General features: G+C 54.3%; 2 protein-coding genes across 2 annotated transcripts in view; both read right to left on the bottom strand.

Moving 5' to 3' along the window:
• Positions 1-6,837, bottom strand: part of LOC128835509 (uncharacterized) — a 31,464-nt gene extending 24,627 nt beyond the window's left edge. The window contains exons 1-2 of the mRNA XM_054025035.1: positions 3,376-6,837; positions 2,725-2,802 (exon numbers count right to left, since the gene is read on the bottom strand). Of these exons, the coding sequence (XP_053881010.1) occupies positions 2,725-2,802; positions 3,376-3,399 (102 nt within the window). The 5' untranslated portion in view covers positions 3,400-6,837. The remainder of the gene's footprint in view (positions 1-2,724; positions 2,803-3,375) is intronic.
• Positions 6,838-7,136: 299 nt separating this feature from the next.
• On the bottom strand, positions 7,137-17,664 carry LOC128836030 (uncharacterized). Its single transcript, XM_054026031.1, has 4 exons — positions 17,638-17,664; positions 16,876-17,197; positions 9,072-9,225; positions 7,137-8,118 (listed from the first exon to the last, which is right to left on the bottom strand). Exon 4 carries the CDS (start codon positions 8,116-8,118, stop codon positions 7,189-7,191), a length of 930 nt encoding a protein of 309 aa, XP_053882006.1. The 5' UTR covers positions 9,072-9,225; positions 16,876-17,197; positions 17,638-17,664; the 3' UTR covers positions 7,137-7,188.
• Positions 17,665-18,496: the final 832 nt, after the last annotated feature.

Genomic DNA, 18,496 nt, shown 5'->3' with positions numbered 1-18,496 from the left:
ATGTCCCTGGAGGATTTTCACTCCATCCCCATACACATTAACAGACTTTTCCAGTAGCTGTACTGGCCGTGAATGCCAGGGCAAATTAATCATTAAACATGCTTGCTTTTAAACCATGTGTAGTATTTACAAAGGTACACTCACCAGAGGTCCCTTCTCCACCTTCAGGGTCCAGGAGCCCGCCTTGGGTGGGTCCGGGGATTACTGGCTCCAGGTCCAGGGTGAAAAACATATCTCTTCATCATCATCTTCCTTGTCCCCAAAACCCACTTCCGTGTTGCGTGATTCTCCATTGACAGAGTCAAAGTACAGGTTTGGGGTACTGGTGGCTGCACCCCCTAGAATGGCATGCAGCTCATCATAGAAGCGGCATGTTCGGGGCTCTGATCCGGAGTGGCCGTTTGCCTCTCTGGTTTTTTGGTAGGCTTGCCTTAGCTCCTTAATTTTCATGCGGCACTGCTACCCTGTTTCCCCGAAAATAAGACAGTGTCTTATATTAATTTTTGCTCCCAAAGATGCGCTAGGTCTTATTTTCAGGGGATGTCTTATTTTTCAGAAATGAAAAATGCCTTATTATCGGTGGATGCCTTATTATCGGGGAGGTCTTATTATCGGGGGGATGCCTTATATTACAACGAGAGGCAAAACTGTAAGTAGGCCTTATTTTCGGAGGATGTCTTATTTTCGGGGAAACAGGGTATATGTCCCTGTTATGGCCTCTGTCCTTCATGCCCTTTGAGACTTTTTCTAATGTTTTGGCATTTCGTTTACTGGAACGGAGTTCAGCTAGCACTGATTCGTCTCCCCATACAGCGATGAGATCCTGTACCTCCCGTTCAGTCCATGCTGGAGCTCTTTTGCGATCCTGGGACTCCATCATGGTCACCTCTGCTGATAAGATCTGCACTCACCTGCACCTTGCACCTGGCCAAACAGGAAATGAGATTCAAAAGTTCGCAGGCCTTTTCCTGTCTACCTGGCCAGTGCATCTGAGTTGAAAGCACTGTCCAGACCAGTCACAATGAAGCACTGTGGGATAGCTCCCGTAGGCCAATATCGTCAAATTGCATCCACACTACCCCAAATCCGACCCGGCAAGGCCGATTTCAGCGCTAATCCCCTCATCAGAGGTGGAGTAAAGAAATCAATTTAAAGAGACCTTTAAATCGAAAAAAAAGGCTTTGTCGTATATAAGCTTTATACAGGGTAAAACAGATTTATTTGGGGTTTGGACCCCATTGGGAATGTGACATCTGAGTGTTACAGACAAGAACACTTCTGTAAGTTGCTTTCAGTTAAGCCTGCGCTGTTAGGGGACGTGGTTCAGACCTGGGTCTGGGTTTGCAGCAGGCTAGCGGGTCTGGCTCAAACCAGGCAGGGCACTGAGGTCCCAAGCTGTCAGGGCAGGAAAGCAGGGCCAGAAGTAGTCTTGGCACATCAATTGGTAGCCCCCAGGGGGTTTCTGTGATCCAACCCATCACAGTCCTTGTTAGATCCAGCAGACATCTCAGGTGGTAAGCAGGGTCTTTTTCATGACTGGCCATCTCTTTTATCCTGCTCCCCCCACTCCCCTTTTACAGCTTTGGCACAAGGTGGGAATATTTTGTCTGTGCTTTTCCCCACCCCCACCTCATCAATGGAAAAGTACAAGGATTAAGATGGATCCCAGTATCATGTGACATGGTCACATGTCACTGTAAGACCCCTAGTTTCCATTCTTCCTGCGTTGGCCCACCCGTACACAGGAAGTTTTGCAGGTAAATAAACCATTTACAACCAGTTGTCTGGGTCAATGGGAGCCAACAAGATTCTAAACCACCATGACTGGCCCCCACTTTCCATAACTACAATAGGCCCTCAGAGTTATACATCATATTTCTAGCTTTAGATACAAGAATAATATATGCATACAAATAGGAGGAAGATATTCAGTAGATTATAACCTTTGTAATGATACCTTACAAGAGACCTTTTGCATAAAGCATATTCCAGTTACATCACAGTCACACTCGTAAGCATATTTAAATAAAACATATGGAATGCAACGTCACGCTGTTATACCTCAGTTTCCCTTTGTGCACAGCAGTTCAAGCTTCTAGTGGTTTTTCTGCTGTGGAAAGTTTTAGCAATGTGTCTATGCATTAGCTGTGAAACCTTAACATTATTAAGCTTTTTAACACAAAGTGTGTTCTTGTTGAACCAAACAGCCTAATCTTTAGGACAGCTTGTTCAATATCCCTTTTGAACCTTTCCAACATTTCCTTGACCTTAGAGTCTTCCTTAACATAGGCTTTTAGTTTAACCACTTCCTTGGGGGTTGGTATTTTAGGGTTAACCTGTGGCTGCCATTAGCATAAGAAACTTTTTCCCTCCCTTCCTGTCCCGGGGGGTCAGAATCCGAGCTCTTGTGCTTAACAGAATCCATTGGCTGGCTGGGTGTGTCCTTTTTGTGAACAGCTACAGGCGAGTCTGTCTCCCCCCAGTCAGGCAGGTAATGTGCATCAACACAGACACTAGCTTGTTTACTAGTTTTCAGATCCTCAAGCGTTACCAATTCCAAGGCTGGACTCTGTCTTAAAGAGACACCGTCCATTTTCACTAGCATGTAAGACTCAAGGTATCTTTGTCCTCCCCTTACCAACCTCTGCTTCCACCTGGACTCAGATGTCAGGTCCACTAAGAGACTACAAAACAGATCCAAAGTATCTAGAGATGAGTGTTTACCTGCTCTCCCGGTATTCTCCAGAGATTCACCGCACAACCGGCATCCTGCTCTGCGGATTCAGCTGTCCAATCTTCCCTCTGAATCAGACACAGACTGTTCACTCACAGAATCACCATGGACACAGTCCTGTCCCAACACCATTGTCTCCCCACCAAGATGGCTAAGCTCATAGGGCTGTTTAAATTCCCTAACCACTTTTATTTCCTTTGAAACCTTTTCAAAGCTATCCACACTGGGTCATTCCAAAGCGAGGTCCGTGAATCTGTACACCTCAGAAAGACTCTGGCACTTCGGAACTGGAACAAGTCTCCCAAACAAACTGTTGCTTTCTCTAGACAGTGATTCACCCTGAGTCAACTCAATTCAATCACGTCCACACCCATCCGTTGCAGCAAACTGATTGCAAAAACTACCCTGAAGATTTTTCTCTTCAGGAATCTTTCCACGCAACAACCCATTTTTCACAGAAATTCTGCCCTTCCCCTTTTCACCTAGGGCTTGCTCTAAAGGAACATTTTCCTGAGCAACAACAGACTCTGTCTGGGTTTCACTTAAATCCAGAATCAATATTCACACTCTGACTTGGTAAATAATCTTCCTCTTTTACAAGATCTGCTTTAACAAAAGTGATTTTAGAAGCTGTAATTTACCCTAAACAGCCAGTCTCTGCTCATGTTCAAACACAGGCGTTCCCTCTCAGCAACTTCTCCTTCCACATCAGCTAGTTTTGCTGTTGTTCAAGTCTAGCTGCTGGGGTCTCACCGCAAGCATTTCTGCTGCTTCTTCTTCCTTATCACTGGCAATTAACAGATTTTTCAGTTCCTGCTCCTGGGCCGTTTTCTCAAAAGACAAACCCCTCTGTGAGCACAATTCTTCCAGGCTTTGTCGGTCAGGATCTTGATCATGGGTCACTCACTGGAGCTGATTTTTAACCCTTAAACTCTCCAATAGCAAAATTAAATTTTGAAAAGCACGTGGTTCTGATCCAAAAACCTAATAAACCTGTGGTAATGTGCATCCTGCCGACTACGCAACCGTGACCGGGGTGCTAGTGGGGAGCCAGCTGTGGTCACTCAGTTAGGGTGAACTGCAAAGAATGGGGCAGACAATCCCCATAAAATTGGTGGATATTCCAATCCTTAGATTTACCAAGCCAGCATAAAACAGCTTGTGTAGTACCTCACTGGTTACACAGAAATCCAAACAACACAGTTCCCTTAAAGTGATCCAGCCTCAGGCCTCCATCCAGGTACCCACGTTAAATATGATGAAAATTTCTGTAAATCTTATTTCATCATATAAAAGAAAAGGTTCTACCAACCCCAAAGGATCGGACAGAGAGTCTAATGTCCAAATCTCATCTTCAGGGTGTTCCAGCAGAACTGGGGCCTCAGTCTTGTGACTCAAACTTCCCCTGAAGACGTCTAAGCAGATCTGAGATGAGAAAATCAGGACCCAAGGATCTTTTATCCAATTTCCAGTCTTTTGACAAGTTGGGATTCCCTCAGGGAACCAAAGGTCATTAGGATGATTTTGAAGGAGATCCATCACCAGTACTTAGCTATATGAATTAATATAAGGCCATTTACTTCTTCCTCCACCGTTCACAGTACATTTCAAAGAGAGATGAATACTAAGATATCACACATTTACAATTCATTTACATGATAGGATGTCCTTTTCACCTCTGAACTATCAGAATACAACATACACAGGGACTGTTGATAACATTATCCACCGGACTCCCCTCCCTTTTCCTTTAATGCAGCAGCACTTTGCAGAGGAGGACGCTGCAGAGGCACATTGTGAGGCTTTATACTGATTCAAGGGATCCTTTACCCAATTCCAACTCACAGTCTCCTAACTGGTTCTCCTGAGATGTTACTAACCCTGAGAGATTGCAAGACACTTTCCACAGTGCACCCACCCAGCCGCAGTTTTCACAGCCCTTTTATTTAAGGTAGACTTCATATTATTGCAATACGCTTCAAACCCTTTACATGAATGTTCCAATGCATTTTTCCCTTGAAAAGGGTCATCTTCCCATGGGCATGGACCTCGGTCCACTATCCTCTTTGCAAGGAGGGTTGGTTCCTCTGCCAATTCCACCCTTCCAGGCTTTTCAACGTAGGATTCTCACTCTCCTTATTCCTTAGAGTGTTCATCCTCTCAAACAGGCTGCAGTCCTTCTTGAGAGAAGGGGCACAAATATTCTGTCCAACTGCTGTATAAGGTTCAATCAGCTCGGCCCAAATAACCTAGGTTGTCCGCATTCTCCACCAGTCTGTTACCCGCCCAATTTAGGGCACCCCACCCATACCCTTCGGAGGCCACAAGCGTGATCTGGTCAATTTAGGACACCCTGCTTGTACCCTACCGAGGGCTTAAGGTGTGATCCAATCAATTTAGGCACCCCCACTCTTTCCCTACCGAGAGCTCAAAGTGTAAGCCACCTATTTTTACCCATGGAGCTCAGGAAGAAACCTGGTCAATTTAAGTACCCGCCCTTTCCCTCGGGGCTCAGGGCTCTATGGATCTGCAGAACCTTTTCCCAGAAAACCTTTTGCTTTACACAATTGTGCTCTAAAACATCTATTTATTAGTAACACATAGAGAACACACATACCAAGCAAATCTCTTACGCGCACCACTCACAATATCCAGACAAATTTCAGCTAATGGCCAATCAGGATTCGTTCATCTGGGGGTTCCCAGCGAGGCCTCTCATGTCACGGTCGTACAGAGTTCCAGCAGCCAGATGTTGAACTGCAGTCCGGAAATGGTTCCCGAAGAGCATTGCTTTTCATTTACATTATTTAGCTAAAACTACTTTCCTCCTTCAAATGTACTACACCTATCACAATATCTCACACCCATAAATAACACAAATTTTAACCAATTACGCACTGGCACCTACGTGTCCTCCTTCCTGCCCAAGTTCTTTACATTTTCTCTTTCATGCCCAAATGGTAACTTAGTTGTGACCTTCTCTATTTGTGCAGAGGGTCAGCATAAAACGCTGGTCAGAGCTTATCTTCCCATTTGTTGAGTCTCTTTCTGTATCCGCCCTAATTTCCCAGTGCCTGGGCGTCTCTACTTCACCACTTTGGTGGTTATAACTCTCGTTAGGGACATTCCTGAGGTGGGGGTGCTTTAGCAGCGGCAGAACATTCTTTTTCTTTTTTTTAATTTTAGTGGTGAACTCCCTGAGTTTCACCCAAAGCTGCTTTAATATGGGGAGAGAGGGGGCGCTAATCCGGTCTCAGGCCTACAGCAGGATGACAAACACTGCTTCTTTGTTCCCTGGAAGGTCATAAAAACTCAGGACTGGTGAAGAAATTACTTCCCTGGATGGCTCCTTGGGGCAAATTTGGCAGCTCCAATACAGGCTGATAGGAAGGTTCATTAGACTCCATTCCACCCCCAGAGAACCCAGGAGTCCTGGCTTCTCCCCCCTCCCCCTGCTCTGAAACACTAGACTGCACTCCCCTCCCAGAGCTGGGGAGAGAACCCAGGAGTCCTGGCTCCCAGCAGCCCTGCTGTAACCCACAAGATCACACTCCCATCCTGCAGAGTCCACCCAGATGAAGATGTACGTAGGTACCTACATGGATACTCATGGACTAAGGGGATTAGCAGGGGCTCTGGAGACTGGAGCCCAAAGGATCATTCCCCCCACTGTTCATGACCTGCACTCGGCGGGGTACAAGAGGGGGACCCCATTAGCTATTGACCAGAGCTGGGTGTCATAATGACAGAGCCTCTTCAGAGGGAGCCACATTTCTGTAGCGTTAGGACCCCATGTGGCAGGCTGTCACCTGACACATCTGGCCCGGCCACATCTCCCCAATGGGGGGCTGGGCCAGCCTTGCCCCCCACAAACACACTTCTCCAGTCCTGCCCATGCCACTGAAACTGCCTTGGAAATCCTGGCCCTAGTAACCCTGGCTAACGGAGCATTTTCCCTAGAATAATTTCAGACCCTTCGAAAATTGTATTGTGAACCTTTGAGTCCTTCCCGGACCACACGACACAGATATCTGTAGCTAGTCACAAGATTTTCTCCCCCAAAAAGGGCTTGTTGAATATTTTTCTCTGCCCGTCCCACAATATTTCCCCCTGCCTCCACTCCCATCCACCCACCCCCTTTCCTTCCACCTCAGACCAATCCTTGTAGCCCCCCAGTCCCCACACCCATTCCCCCCTCCATCCCTACTCCCTTCCTACACCTCTGCCCCCCTACCCAGCCCCCTCCCTTCTCCTCCCAGGAGGCTCCATTCCTGGTCCCCCCTCTCATCCTCTAGTCCCCTGTCCACCTCTCCCCAGTCCTTCCGTTCCCCCTTCACGCCCGGCCCGGCATCCCACTCCCCACTCTCCCAGTCCCCCCTCAGCACCCTGCCTTCCCCCATCTCACCCTCTTGACACCCATCACAGCACATACTCCCCTCCCTCATGCATCCCACCTACGGGGCACACTCCCGCTCCTGTCTCCCATGGCAACAGGTGGCCCGGCCTAGCCACACGCCCCCATAGCCTAGGCAGATCAGGATGCTGACACAAGTTGTGAGGGCCAGGATGACCAGAGCCATGTGCTTGTCGGCCTGGCCCCGCACGGCGCACTCGAGGGCAGGGGGACAGGCCGGGGTACTGGGGAAGCAGCGGAAGAAAACTCCTGACACCATGGGCAACTGCCGGGCCAGCAAGGCCCACAAGAAGCCAATCTCGGTAGCCAGCAGCACAGCGATGCACATGGTGAAGACTCCAGCATGCCAGAGCGGCCGGGTGGCCATGTCGGGTCCTGCTGACAACCTGGTCACAGCACTGATGCCAACCGTGTTGTCTCTGGCAGCCACATTGGTTGCACCAACCAGCTTGGGGATGGCGGCCATGTTGGAATCTCCCGCTGGCCAGACCATGGCAGCCACGTTGGATTTAGTGGCCATGTTGGATTCCCCTCCCATCTTGGGTCTGGCAGCCATGCAGGATTCTACCGCCAACCTGTGCTCGGTGGCTTTGTTGCATGTGGCCCTCACTGTGACCTCTTGCCCCCCCTTGCCGTGAGGATCCTCTTTGGGGTACAGCATTCTGATGATGGTGATGGGGAGCAGGGCGATGAGGAAGGAGAAGCCCCAGGTGGGCCTGACGGGGTCCAGGAAGTGGCGGTTGTAGCAGACCGAGGTGCAGAAGGTCCGGGTCTCCGCCTCCTGGCCGGGGCTCCAGGCACATGCCATATCCTGGTGTGCACTCTCCCACGGCGAACTGGCAAAGTACATGGCCAGCAAGCGCAGGCCCAGCAGGAAGTACCAGTGCTCCAGGCCCTGCCACAGCACAGCCCCCGACAACGCCGTCAGCACCGGTTGCAGGAGGCTCACCAGCGTCGAGATAATGATCATCTGGCGGGAGACAGGCATGGTGTGGAGTGACACGGGGGACAAGGAGGGGATGACAACACAACCCACATGCCCCCTGCAGCAGAGGTAGCTAGCGAGCTTTCATTCCTTTGGGTTCTTTCTTTCTTTCTTTCCTTCCCAGGGCTGGGCTACACTGAGACCTGACACCAGCATAGCCGCACACCTCTGAGTGCCGTAGTTAACCCGACCTAACCCCTGACGTAAACAGCACTAGGTCAAAGCCAGAAATCTTCTCTCCACCTAGCTGCCGCCTCTCAGGGAAGTGGATTCACTAGGTCTACAGGAGAACCCCTCCTGTAGGCGTCAGTCATGTCAACACCGAGGAGCTACAGCTGTGACACTTCCGCATTTCAAGACAAGCCCTTAGATTCCTAGATTCTAAGTTCAGAAGGGACCATTGGGGTCATCTAGTTTGACTCCTGTATGCCACAGGCCAGAGTCCAGCTGTGAATTAATTCCCATTTAAACTTCTTTTCTCTCCTTCTCCCTCCCTTCTTCTCTTCAATTTGCCTTCTTCTTCCTTTCCTTTGTTTCATTCATTCTTCCCATTATTGTAATAATTTTTGTAGGCCACACCTACAGACCTGGACCGAGATCGGGACCCGATGGCTCCAGATTCTGCACCAATTTTCCCTCCCTAAACCGAGATCTGGCCCAGCATTGTGCTGAGCACTGCGCAGACGCCCTCCACCCCCTCAGGCCAAGATCAGGGTCCCCGTCTCCCCGGGCCCTGTGCAGACGCCCCTCCACCCCCCTCAGGCCAAGATCAGGGTCCCCGTCTCCCCGGGCTCTGTGCAGACGCACAGTGAGAGGCAGTCCCTGACCCCAAGAACCCCCACTCTTTTTTTCTCATTTCCTCATGCTCTCTGTCTCAGCTCAGTCCAGCTTCCAGTAGATTCCCATCCCCTTTCACGCACACCCCATTTCCCTGATACCTTTGGCTGAGATTCTCTCCTCTCTCACTCTCTGTCACTCTTTTCTCTCCTTCGTCCTGGGATCCTCTCTCTCGCCGGGCTATGGAATCCAAACCCCAGGGTGGGGGGAGCTGAGATTCTACTCGCAGGACCAGCGTACATCGAGTAAAGCAGCCTGAGAAGGGGAAGCCACAGCCTGAGAGAAATGCCAGAGCTATCATCAAACCATCAACATCTTCCCACACAGCCAGCTCCCCGCCCTTTCCCAGATCAGCTGGCAAAGGGATTATCTCTGCTCCACCTATTCTGGAGGGATCACTGCTGGGACAGAGCCCAGGAGTCTTGTCCCGACTCCCACAGTGCAAGTAAAAGCCAGAAGTCCAGATCTCAGCCAACTCTGCTCCGATCCACTATATCCCACTCCCCTTCCACAACCAGGGATAGCACCCAGGAGTCCTCGCTCCCAGTCCCCCTGTTGTAACCCACTAGGTCCCACTCCCCTCCCAGAGCTAGGGATAGAAAATCTTAAATTGAATTATGAACAAATAGGAAAAAATTATGCCTATGTTTTTATTGACAGAGCAAAGTGAGGCTGTACACTCAATTCAATGGCATCCCTCTGCCCCACCCCAGAGGTGGCTGCATGTCAGCACTGGGAAAGGGGCACCTGTATAAGCAGGAGCTGAATAGCTCTCCCTGATAGCTAGCTGAGGAGGGGAAAAAGCTTCAGGACCAGACTGTTACATGAACACACCTATTCTGCCTATGTATGCCGCAGACCGAACTGTGTTGCCCAAAGTGATCAACTTTGGCTGGGGTTGGGCTACAAATCACTTTAGTACTGAACGCCAGGGGAGTGAAATTGTCTCTTTATTGTCGGAGTAAAGGGGAGGAGAACTGTGCTTAGAATGTCCTGATTGAGGGGGTCACCAACTGAAATGAACTCACTAAGCCGGGGGCTTGGATGCAGACCACTGTGAAAGTAAGAGGGGAGGGGGACAGGTGTCTCTGCCAGGATATGTGGGCGCTATCTCAGAGCCCCAGGCATGGTTAAACCTGCCCCTCCCCACTGTTCAAATACAGAGTTAAGTAGAAGGAACAGGAGTACTTGTGGCACCTTAGAGACTAACAGATTTATTAGAGCATAAGCTTTCGTGGACTACAGCCCACTTCTTCGGATGTTAAGTAGTTAAGTAGGGCTCCTTTAGGAGTCTTTTGTTTTGCTAAGTGCTCACTAGAGCTCAAATCAATTATTGCAGGACAGAGTTTCTGCCCAGCCTGCTTCCGCAATGAAGTTCCTCCACTAGGAGCTAACAATCTCTGAGAGCTGAAAATCACTAAGAGCCGGAGGGGAAACCTCTAGAGACTGACCTGCAGAGGGCACAATTTCCTAATTTCCTACCTACATCTCCCTCGCTGCAAACTAAGCTAATTTCTTCTTCTCCTCCCATCAGAAGACATGCAGCACAACTCATCTCCACCCTCTTTAGAGCAGCCCTTGACATATTTGAAGGCAGTTCTATCCCCTCTCAGTCTTATCATCTCTACACCGAACACACCCAGTTCTTTCAATCTTTGTCTACAGCTCATGTTTTCCAAACATTCTGGTTGCTCTCCTCTGAACTTTCTCCAATCTCTCCACATCTTTCTTCAAGTGCAGGGCCTTCGGATACAGATGGGATGTCTTTCTAGAAGACGCTTCAGCCAAACCCAGATTATCAGGCTCAGTACTGGTCTAACTGAGTGAAATGTAATGGGTTGTGCTATAAGGAGGCCAGTCCAGGTGATTTGATGGTCCGGTCTGGCCTTCAGCTGTCAGGATAGCACATGTGAAAGGGTCGAGTGGTGCAGAAAGATCCAGCAGGATGAGCATGGATGTCTGTTCTCACCCCTTGATAGCGGGAGATCATCCATGAGTGCCACCAAAGCAGCTTCAATTCCATGTCCTGGCCTTCAGAGAAGGAGAGGGTTCAGTGGAGAGGCATGAGAATGATTGCAGGGTTAAGACAACACCCCTGATCGTGAAAGATGCCGGGAGCTCAATCTGTTTAGCTGAACAGAGAGACGGTAAAAGGCTGGTTTGATCCCACATGGGCATAAGGATCCATGCACTAGAACAGGGGTGAGCAAATTTTTTGGCCCGAGGGCCACATTGGGATGGGGAAATTGCTTGCAGGGCCATGAATGTAGGGCTGGGGCAGGGGGTTGGGGTGCAGGAGAGAGTGTAGATGTGGGAGGGGGTGTGGTGTGCAGGAAGGGGCTATGGGCAAGGGGTTGGGTAAGAGGAGGGGTTCCAGGGTGTACGAGGGGGCTCAGGGCAGGGGGTTGGGGTGCAGGAGGGTAAGCAGTTGGGATGCGGGGTGCAGGAGGGATTCGGGGTGTGGGCTCTGGCCCGGCACTTCTTACCTGGAGCGGCTCCGGGGTGGCAGCGGTGCGCACCAGGGCCAGGCCAGGCTCCCTGCCTCTCTGCCCTGCCCCCTCGCTGGGAAGCAGCCGGCACCACATCCCTGCGTCCCCTGCGGGAAGGGGCGCAGAGAGCTCCGCATGCCTGTGGGTACCTCCCCTGAAGCTCCCATTGGCCGTGGTTCCCCGTTCCCGGCCAATGGGAGCTTCAGGGGAGATACCCAAAGGCGCGCAGAGCCCTCTGCCCCCCCTTCCCCAGGGGCCGCAGGGACGTGGTGCCGTCCGCTTCTGGGAGCGGCGCGGGGCCTGCGGTGCCACAGGGGTGACCATCCCGTGGACTGGATCCAAAGCTGTGAGGGGCCGGATCCGGCCCACGGGCCGGACTTTGCCCACCCCTGCACTAGAACCTGGAGCTGCAAAGCCTGGGAGGGCCGACACTCCCACGGCACCACTGGCAGGGCATGCAGTGCCACCTCCAGAGAGCACTGCAGTGAGTAGGCACCACAGGAAGTATCGCCCAAAGGACCCAGAGTGACAGTACCCTGCGGCCCTCTAATTGGTCAAGCGCACTATTTATCCCTGGAGGGTGCCCCAGGAGGTTGTCTGTATAACTACACAGATGTCTGGCCTGCTGAGACTCCAAAGCTCGCCATGCTTCCTGGTCTCCATCCTCTGACCCCAGCCTGGCGTTACTTCTGACCTCCGCTCTCCGACCCCAGCCTGGCGTTACTTCTGACCTCCGCTCTCCGACCCCAGCCTGGCGTTACTTCTGACCTCCGCTCTCCGACCCCAGCCTGGCGTTACTTCTGACCTCCGCTCTCTGACCCCAGCCTGGCGTTACTTCTGACCTCCGCTCTCTGACTCCAGCGTGGCGTTACTTCTGACCTCCGCTCTCTGACTCCAGCCTGGCGTTACTTCTGACCTCCGCTCTCTGACCCCAGCCTGACTCTGACTCTGACCCTGATTCTTGCTTTTAAACCCAGTGCTAGTGATTCGTCCAACTCCTGCTCAACGACTACTGTCCTTGATGTGTGGACCCCTGCCCAGCAGTGACACTAGGCCAGACCACCTACGCCCTGGTTCCTTAGAAACAGCAACAAAGCTTTGATAATGAATTCTTCAATCTAGCACCCAAAGATGTGTCCAAATCCAACAGCTGGAAGTTGGAGCTAGAGAAATTCAGACTAGAAATAAGGCACAAAGTTTTAACAGTGAGAGGACTTAACCATTGGTATAACCATAGACGAAGGGTATAATAGGCCAGGGAAGGCTGGCTGACCCACACTCTGCCCTCTCCCCAAAAGCCAGTGGGAGCTCAGCTCCGGCCGGAGGTCAGTAGGTGGTGGGGGCCGGCTGGCAGGCAACGAGGCACTGGGGCCAGCACTGGGGCTGAGGGATGACCCAGTGCTGGGGCTGGCCAGCAGCTCAGGTCAGTTCAGCAGGGGCTCCTCCAGCCATGGGGGGGAGAGGGCCCTCCGGCAAATGGGGGGTGGTAGGGGCAGCCGGGCCTCAGGTGGAAGGAGCAGGATCACATGGGTAGCCTTTCCAAAGGGGGGGCTCATGCACCACCCATGATGGGCGAAGTGAATAGTTCATCACTGGCCATTTTTAAATCTAGATGGAACATTTTTCTATTAGCTCTACTTCCAAAAGGAATTAATTCAGGGCAGTACTATGGTCTGGGTTATACAGGAGGACAGACGAGGTGGTCACAGGGGTCCCGTCTGACCTTAACATTTACGAATCAGGCTGTGCTGGGGGCTAGGATATTAGCTTCCACATGTTACCCCATAAATCAGGCTTTGGGCTGCCCCCAGAAATGAATACACCACCTATTGCCCTCTTAATCTGTTCTCCCTGAGGTCTGGGGCTGCAGGGTGGCTAAGGAATACCTGGAGGACACGGATACACCCCTCCATAAGTGATTGCGCAGTACTCTTTCCAAAACAGGGCCCCTTTTTATTGCTCCAAGTAACAACTCCTGACACAATAACACTCTAAGCACAAATCCCTTACAAGTTAAAGTACTTCAAGCCACATTCCCATATACTGTTTGAAATGATACTCGGTGATGCAGGGGCTATGCCCTCCCACTTCTTATCAGCAACAGGGTGGACCAACGGGGGGAAGGGCTGGAGAGGTGTAAGTGGGGGGTGGGGCCTTGGGGAGAAGGGGTCTCGGGGGAAGGGGTAGTGTGGAGGCAGGTTCTGGTGCCTGTGACATGCCCCCCCTCACTTTTAGGGCACTTCTGCCGCTGGTGAAGTGATGTGCCCTGCTTACGGTGATGAGTTGTTCACAGGTCGGTGACAGCAGTGCTTAACTGTTCATTAAGTGTTACACATCGAAATCCCTCTCACAACCCCACCCCCCCACACACACACACCACTTCATGACCCCAGGTACACACACAGACACGCTAACATTGCCCTGTACTGTGTCCAAACTACAGCTCTAACCGACAGGCTCACTCAGTGTGCTGCCCGCTCGGCCCCCCGCCCCGTCTCCCCGGCGGTGCGCCTCACGAACCCCCCAGTCTGTCTGCTCTGCCGCACTGACCCGCCCAACTCTGCAGCCCCACACCCGCCAACCCCCCATGGCCAGACACTCACTTTTATACCCTTCCCTCCGACCCATCTTCACACACGGAGCGTTGGGTGCGGCCCCACACTGGGGGGCACCAGCTAAAGGGAGGGCACGTGACTTCCCCATGGGTCTCCTCCTTGCCCCACCCCCAGGCCTGGGCCCCCATGCTCCCCTCGCCCCACATTACCTGTGGGTGCAAGGGGCTCTGTCCACCCGCTGCGCCGGCTCCGCCACCCCACACGGTTGGTCGCCGGCCCTGGCAGCCAGCCCAGGTTAGGGCGCGTGACAGAGCCACTCTCAGTCGCTGCTCCCCGCAGTGTAGCCAGGTGCCTGGCATGTCCCAGCCCAGCTGGGGAGAGACTCTGGCCTCACCCCTTCCTCTCTGGCTCCGCCCCTTCCTCTCCATCTAGCCCCACCCCTTCCTCTCCAGCTCTGGCCCCGCCCCTTCCTCTCTGGTTCTGGACCTGGTTCTGCTCCAGCTCTGGCCCTGCCCCTTCCCTCTGGCCCCGCCCCTTCCTCTCCATCTAGCCCCACCCCTTCCTCTCCCGCTCTGGCCCCGCCCCTTCCTCTCCAACTCTGGCCCCACCCCTTCCTCTCCGGCTCTAGTCCTGCCCCTTCCTCTCCATCTAGCCCCACCCCTTCCTCTCCAGCTCTGGTCCTGCCCCTTCCTCTCCATCTAGCCCCACCCCTTCCTCTCCCGCTCTGGACCCGCCCCCTCCTCCCTGGACCCGCCCCTTCCTCTCCATCTAGCCCCACCCCTTCCTCTCCCGCTCTGGCCCCGCCCCTTCCTCTCTGGTTCTGGACCTGGTTCTGCTCCAGCTCTGGCCCCGCCCCTTCCCTCTGGCCCCGCCCCTTCCTCTCCATCTAGCCCCACCCCTTCCTCTCCCGCTCTGGCCTCACCCCTTCCTCTCTGGCTCCGCCCCTTCCTCTCCATCTAGCCCCACCCCTTCCTCTCCAACTCTGGCCCCACCCCTTCCTCTCCGGCTCTAGTCCTGCCCCTTCCTCTCCATCTAGCCCCACCCCTTCCTCTCTGGCTCTCGCCCCACCCCTTCCTCTCCAGCTCTGGTCCTGCCCCTTCCTCTCCATCTAGCCCCACTCCTTCCTCTCCAGCTCTGGCCCCGCCCCTTCCTCTCCAACTCTGGCCCCACCCCTTCCTCTCCGGCTCTAGTCCTGCCCCTTCCTCTCCATCTAGCCCCACCCCTTCCTCTCTGGCTCTCGCCCCACCCCTTCCTCTCCAGCTCTGGTCCTGCCCCTTCCTCTCCATCTAGCCCCACCCCTTCCTCTCCCGCTCTGGACCCGCCCCCTCCTCCCTGGACCCGCCCCTTCCTCTCCATCTAGCCCCACCCCTTCCTCTCCCGCTCTGGCCCCGCCCCTTCCTCTCTGGTTCTGGACCTGGTTCTGCTCCAGCTCTGGCCCCGCCCCTTCCCTCTGGCCCCGCCCCTTCCTCTCCATCTAGCCCCACCCCTTCCTCTCCCGCTCTGGCCTCACCCCTTCCTCTCTGGCTCCGCCCCTTCCTCTCCATCTAGCCCCACCCCTTCCTCTCCAACTCTGGCCCCACCCCTTCCTCTCCGGCTCTAGTCCTGCCCCTTCCTCTCCATCTAGCCCCACCCCTTCCTCTCTGGCTCTCGCCCCACCCCTTCCTCTCCAGCTCTGGTCCTGCCCCTTCCTCTCCATCTAGCCCCACTCCTTCCTCTCCAGCTCTGGCCCCGCCCCTTCCTCTCTGGTTCTGGACCTGGTTCTGCTCCAGCTCTGGCCCTGCCCCTTCCCTCTGGCCCCGCCCCTTCCTCTCCATCTAGCCCCACCCCTTCCTCTCCCGCTCTGGACCCGCCCCCTCCTCCCTGAACCCGCCCCTTCCTCTCCATCTAGCCCCACCCCTTCCTCTCCCGCTCTGGCCCCGCCCCTTCCTCTCTGGTTCTGGACCTGGTTCTGCTCCAGCTCTGGCCCCGCCCCTTCCCTCTGGCCCCGCCCCTTCCTCTCCATCTAGCCCCACCCCTTCCTCTCCCGCTCTGGCCCCGCCCCGTCCTCCCTGGACCCGCCCCTTCCTCTCCATCTAGCCCCACCCCTTCCTTTCCCGCTCTGGCCCCGCCCCTTCCTCTCTGGACCCGCCCCTTCCTCTTCAGCTCTGGCCCCGCCCCTTCCTCTCTGGTTCTGGACCTGGTTCTGCTCCAGCTCTGGCCCCGCCCCTTCCCTCTGGCCCCGCCCCTTCCTCTCCGGCTCTAGTCCTGCCCCTTCCTTTCCATCTAGCCCCACCCTTTCCTCTCTGATTCTGGACCTGCCCCTTCCTCTCTGGCTCTCGCCCCGCCCCTTCCTCTCCAGCTCTGGCCCCGCCCCTTCCTCTCTGGTTCTGGACCTGGTTCTGCTCCAGCTCTGGCCCTGCCCCTTCCCTCTGGCCCCGCCCCTTCCTCTCCACCTCTGGCCCCGCCCCTTCCTCTCCACCTCCGGCCCCGCCCCTTCCTCTCCAGCTCCGACCCCGCCCCTTCCTATCTGGCTCTGGCCCTGTCCTTTCTTCTCTGGCTCTAGCCCCGCCCTTTCCTCTCAGGCTCTGGCCACGCCCTGTCCACTCCAGATCTGGCCCCACCCCTTCCTATCTGGCTCTGGCCCCACCCCTTCCTCTCCAGCTCTGGCCCCGCCCCTTCCTCTCCCCACCCAAGTGACTGCTGAGGGGGCACTGGACACATGACATCATCCCGCTTCTTCACCTTCTAGGTGTGAACGGCCCGTTCTATTTTTAGACTTGTTTACATTCTATTCACTAACAATTATATGTCAATCATTGTTGTTTACCACCTCCCTTTCCCGCCAACGCTCCGATGTGACCTTTAGCCTACAGCCCATTTACCTCATCGTGCTACGATCTGTTTACACCTTTTCCGCACCAATTCGGATTTTAGTGCCATGTGACCTTTAGCCTCCATTCAGTGGTGGAGCGAGGCTTGCTTATTCCAATAGGAAGCCAGGGACACCAAGTCAGTCTCGGTTTCATGCGTCTTTAGGAGGACACCTTTACAGTGCCCAGAACTTCCTGATGAGCTCCGGGAATGAAGGAGGGGCTGCTGGGCTCAGGTTGTCTGGAGAAGGCTTCCCCCAAGGGGGATGATCTCAGCCAAGCAGGATGACAACCCCTGGTGCTTCGTTCTCTGGAAGGTCGTAAAAACTCAGGACTGGTGAAAAAATGACCTGCCTGAGTAGCTCCTTGTGGCAAATTTTGCAGCTTCAATACAGGCTGATAGGAAGGTTCACTAGACCTCACTCCACCCCCAGAGAACCCAGGTGTCCTGGCTCCCAGCCCCCCGTGCTCTAACCCACTAGACCCCACTCCCCTCCCAGAGCTGGGGAAAGAAGCCAGGTGTCCTGGCTCCTAGCCCCCCGTGCTCTAACCCACTAGACCCCACTCCCCTCCCAGAGCTGGGGAAAAAAGCCAGGTGTCCTGGCTCCTAGCCCCCCGTGCTCTAACCCACTAGACCCCACTCCCCACAAATAAACTTCTCCAGTCCCACCCATGCCACCAAAACAGCCTTGGAAATCCTGGCCCTAATAATGCTGACTAACAGGGTATCTTCCCTAGAATAATTTCAGGCCCTTCAAAAATAGTATCACGAACCTTGGAGTGCTTCCCGGCCGATGAGACGCAGATCTCTGTACCTAGTCACAAGATTTTCTCCCCCAAAAAGGGCGTGTTGAATATTTTTCTCTGCCCGTCCCACAATATTTCCTCCTGCCTCCACTCCCATCCACCCACCCCCTTTCCTTCCACCTCAGACCAATCCCTGTAGCCCTCCACTCCCCATGCTGATTCCCCCCTCTATCCCCATTCCCTTCCTCCACCTCTGCTCCCCTCCTGCCCCCCTCCCCAGCCCCCTCCCCCCTCCTCCCAGTATGCCCCATTCCTGGTCCCCCCTCTCATTCTCCAGTCCCCTGTCCACCTCTCCCCGGCCCTTCCATTCCCCATTCACCCCTGTCCTGGCATCCACCCCACATTCCCCACACTCCCAGGGCCCCCTCAGCACCCTGCCTTCCCCCATCTCCCTCTCTTCCCACCCATCACAACACCTCAGGTGTCCCCCCTCTGGGTTCTGCTCCCGCTCCTGTCTCCCACGGCAACAGGTGGCCTGGCCTAGCCACACACCCCCATAGCCTAGGCAGATCAGGATGCTGAAGGAGGCCGTGAGGGCCAAGATGACCAGAGCCATGTGCTTGTCGGCCTGGCCCCGCACGGCGCACTCAAGGACAGGGGGGCAGGCCGGGGTGCCGGGGAAGCAGGGGAAGATGGGCCCTGATACCATGGGCAGCTGCCGGGCCAGCAGGGCCCACAGGAATCCGACCTCCGTGGCCAGCAGCACAGCGATGCACACGGTGATGACGCCGGCACACCAGGGCGGCTGGGCAGCCATGTCGGGTCCTGCCGGTGACCCAGTCACACCACTCAGGCCAACTGTGTTGTCTCTGGCAGCCACACTGGT

The sequence above is a fragment of the Malaclemys terrapin genome, chromosome 4 (assembly GCF_027887155.1).
Source record: "Malaclemys terrapin pileata isolate rMalTer1 chromosome 4, rMalTer1.hap1, whole genome shotgun sequence".
Taxonomy (NCBI): domain Eukaryota; kingdom Metazoa; phylum Chordata; order Testudines; family Emydidae; genus Malaclemys; species Malaclemys terrapin.
This window is presented reverse-complemented; position numbering and strand designations above follow the sequence as displayed.

Bases quoted from the DNA above. Each gene is read 5' to 3' on its own strand.
- LOC128836030 (XM_054026031.1), bottom strand. From the start codon at position 8,118: ATGATCATTATCTCGACGCTGGTGAGCCTCCTGCAACCGGTGCTGACG.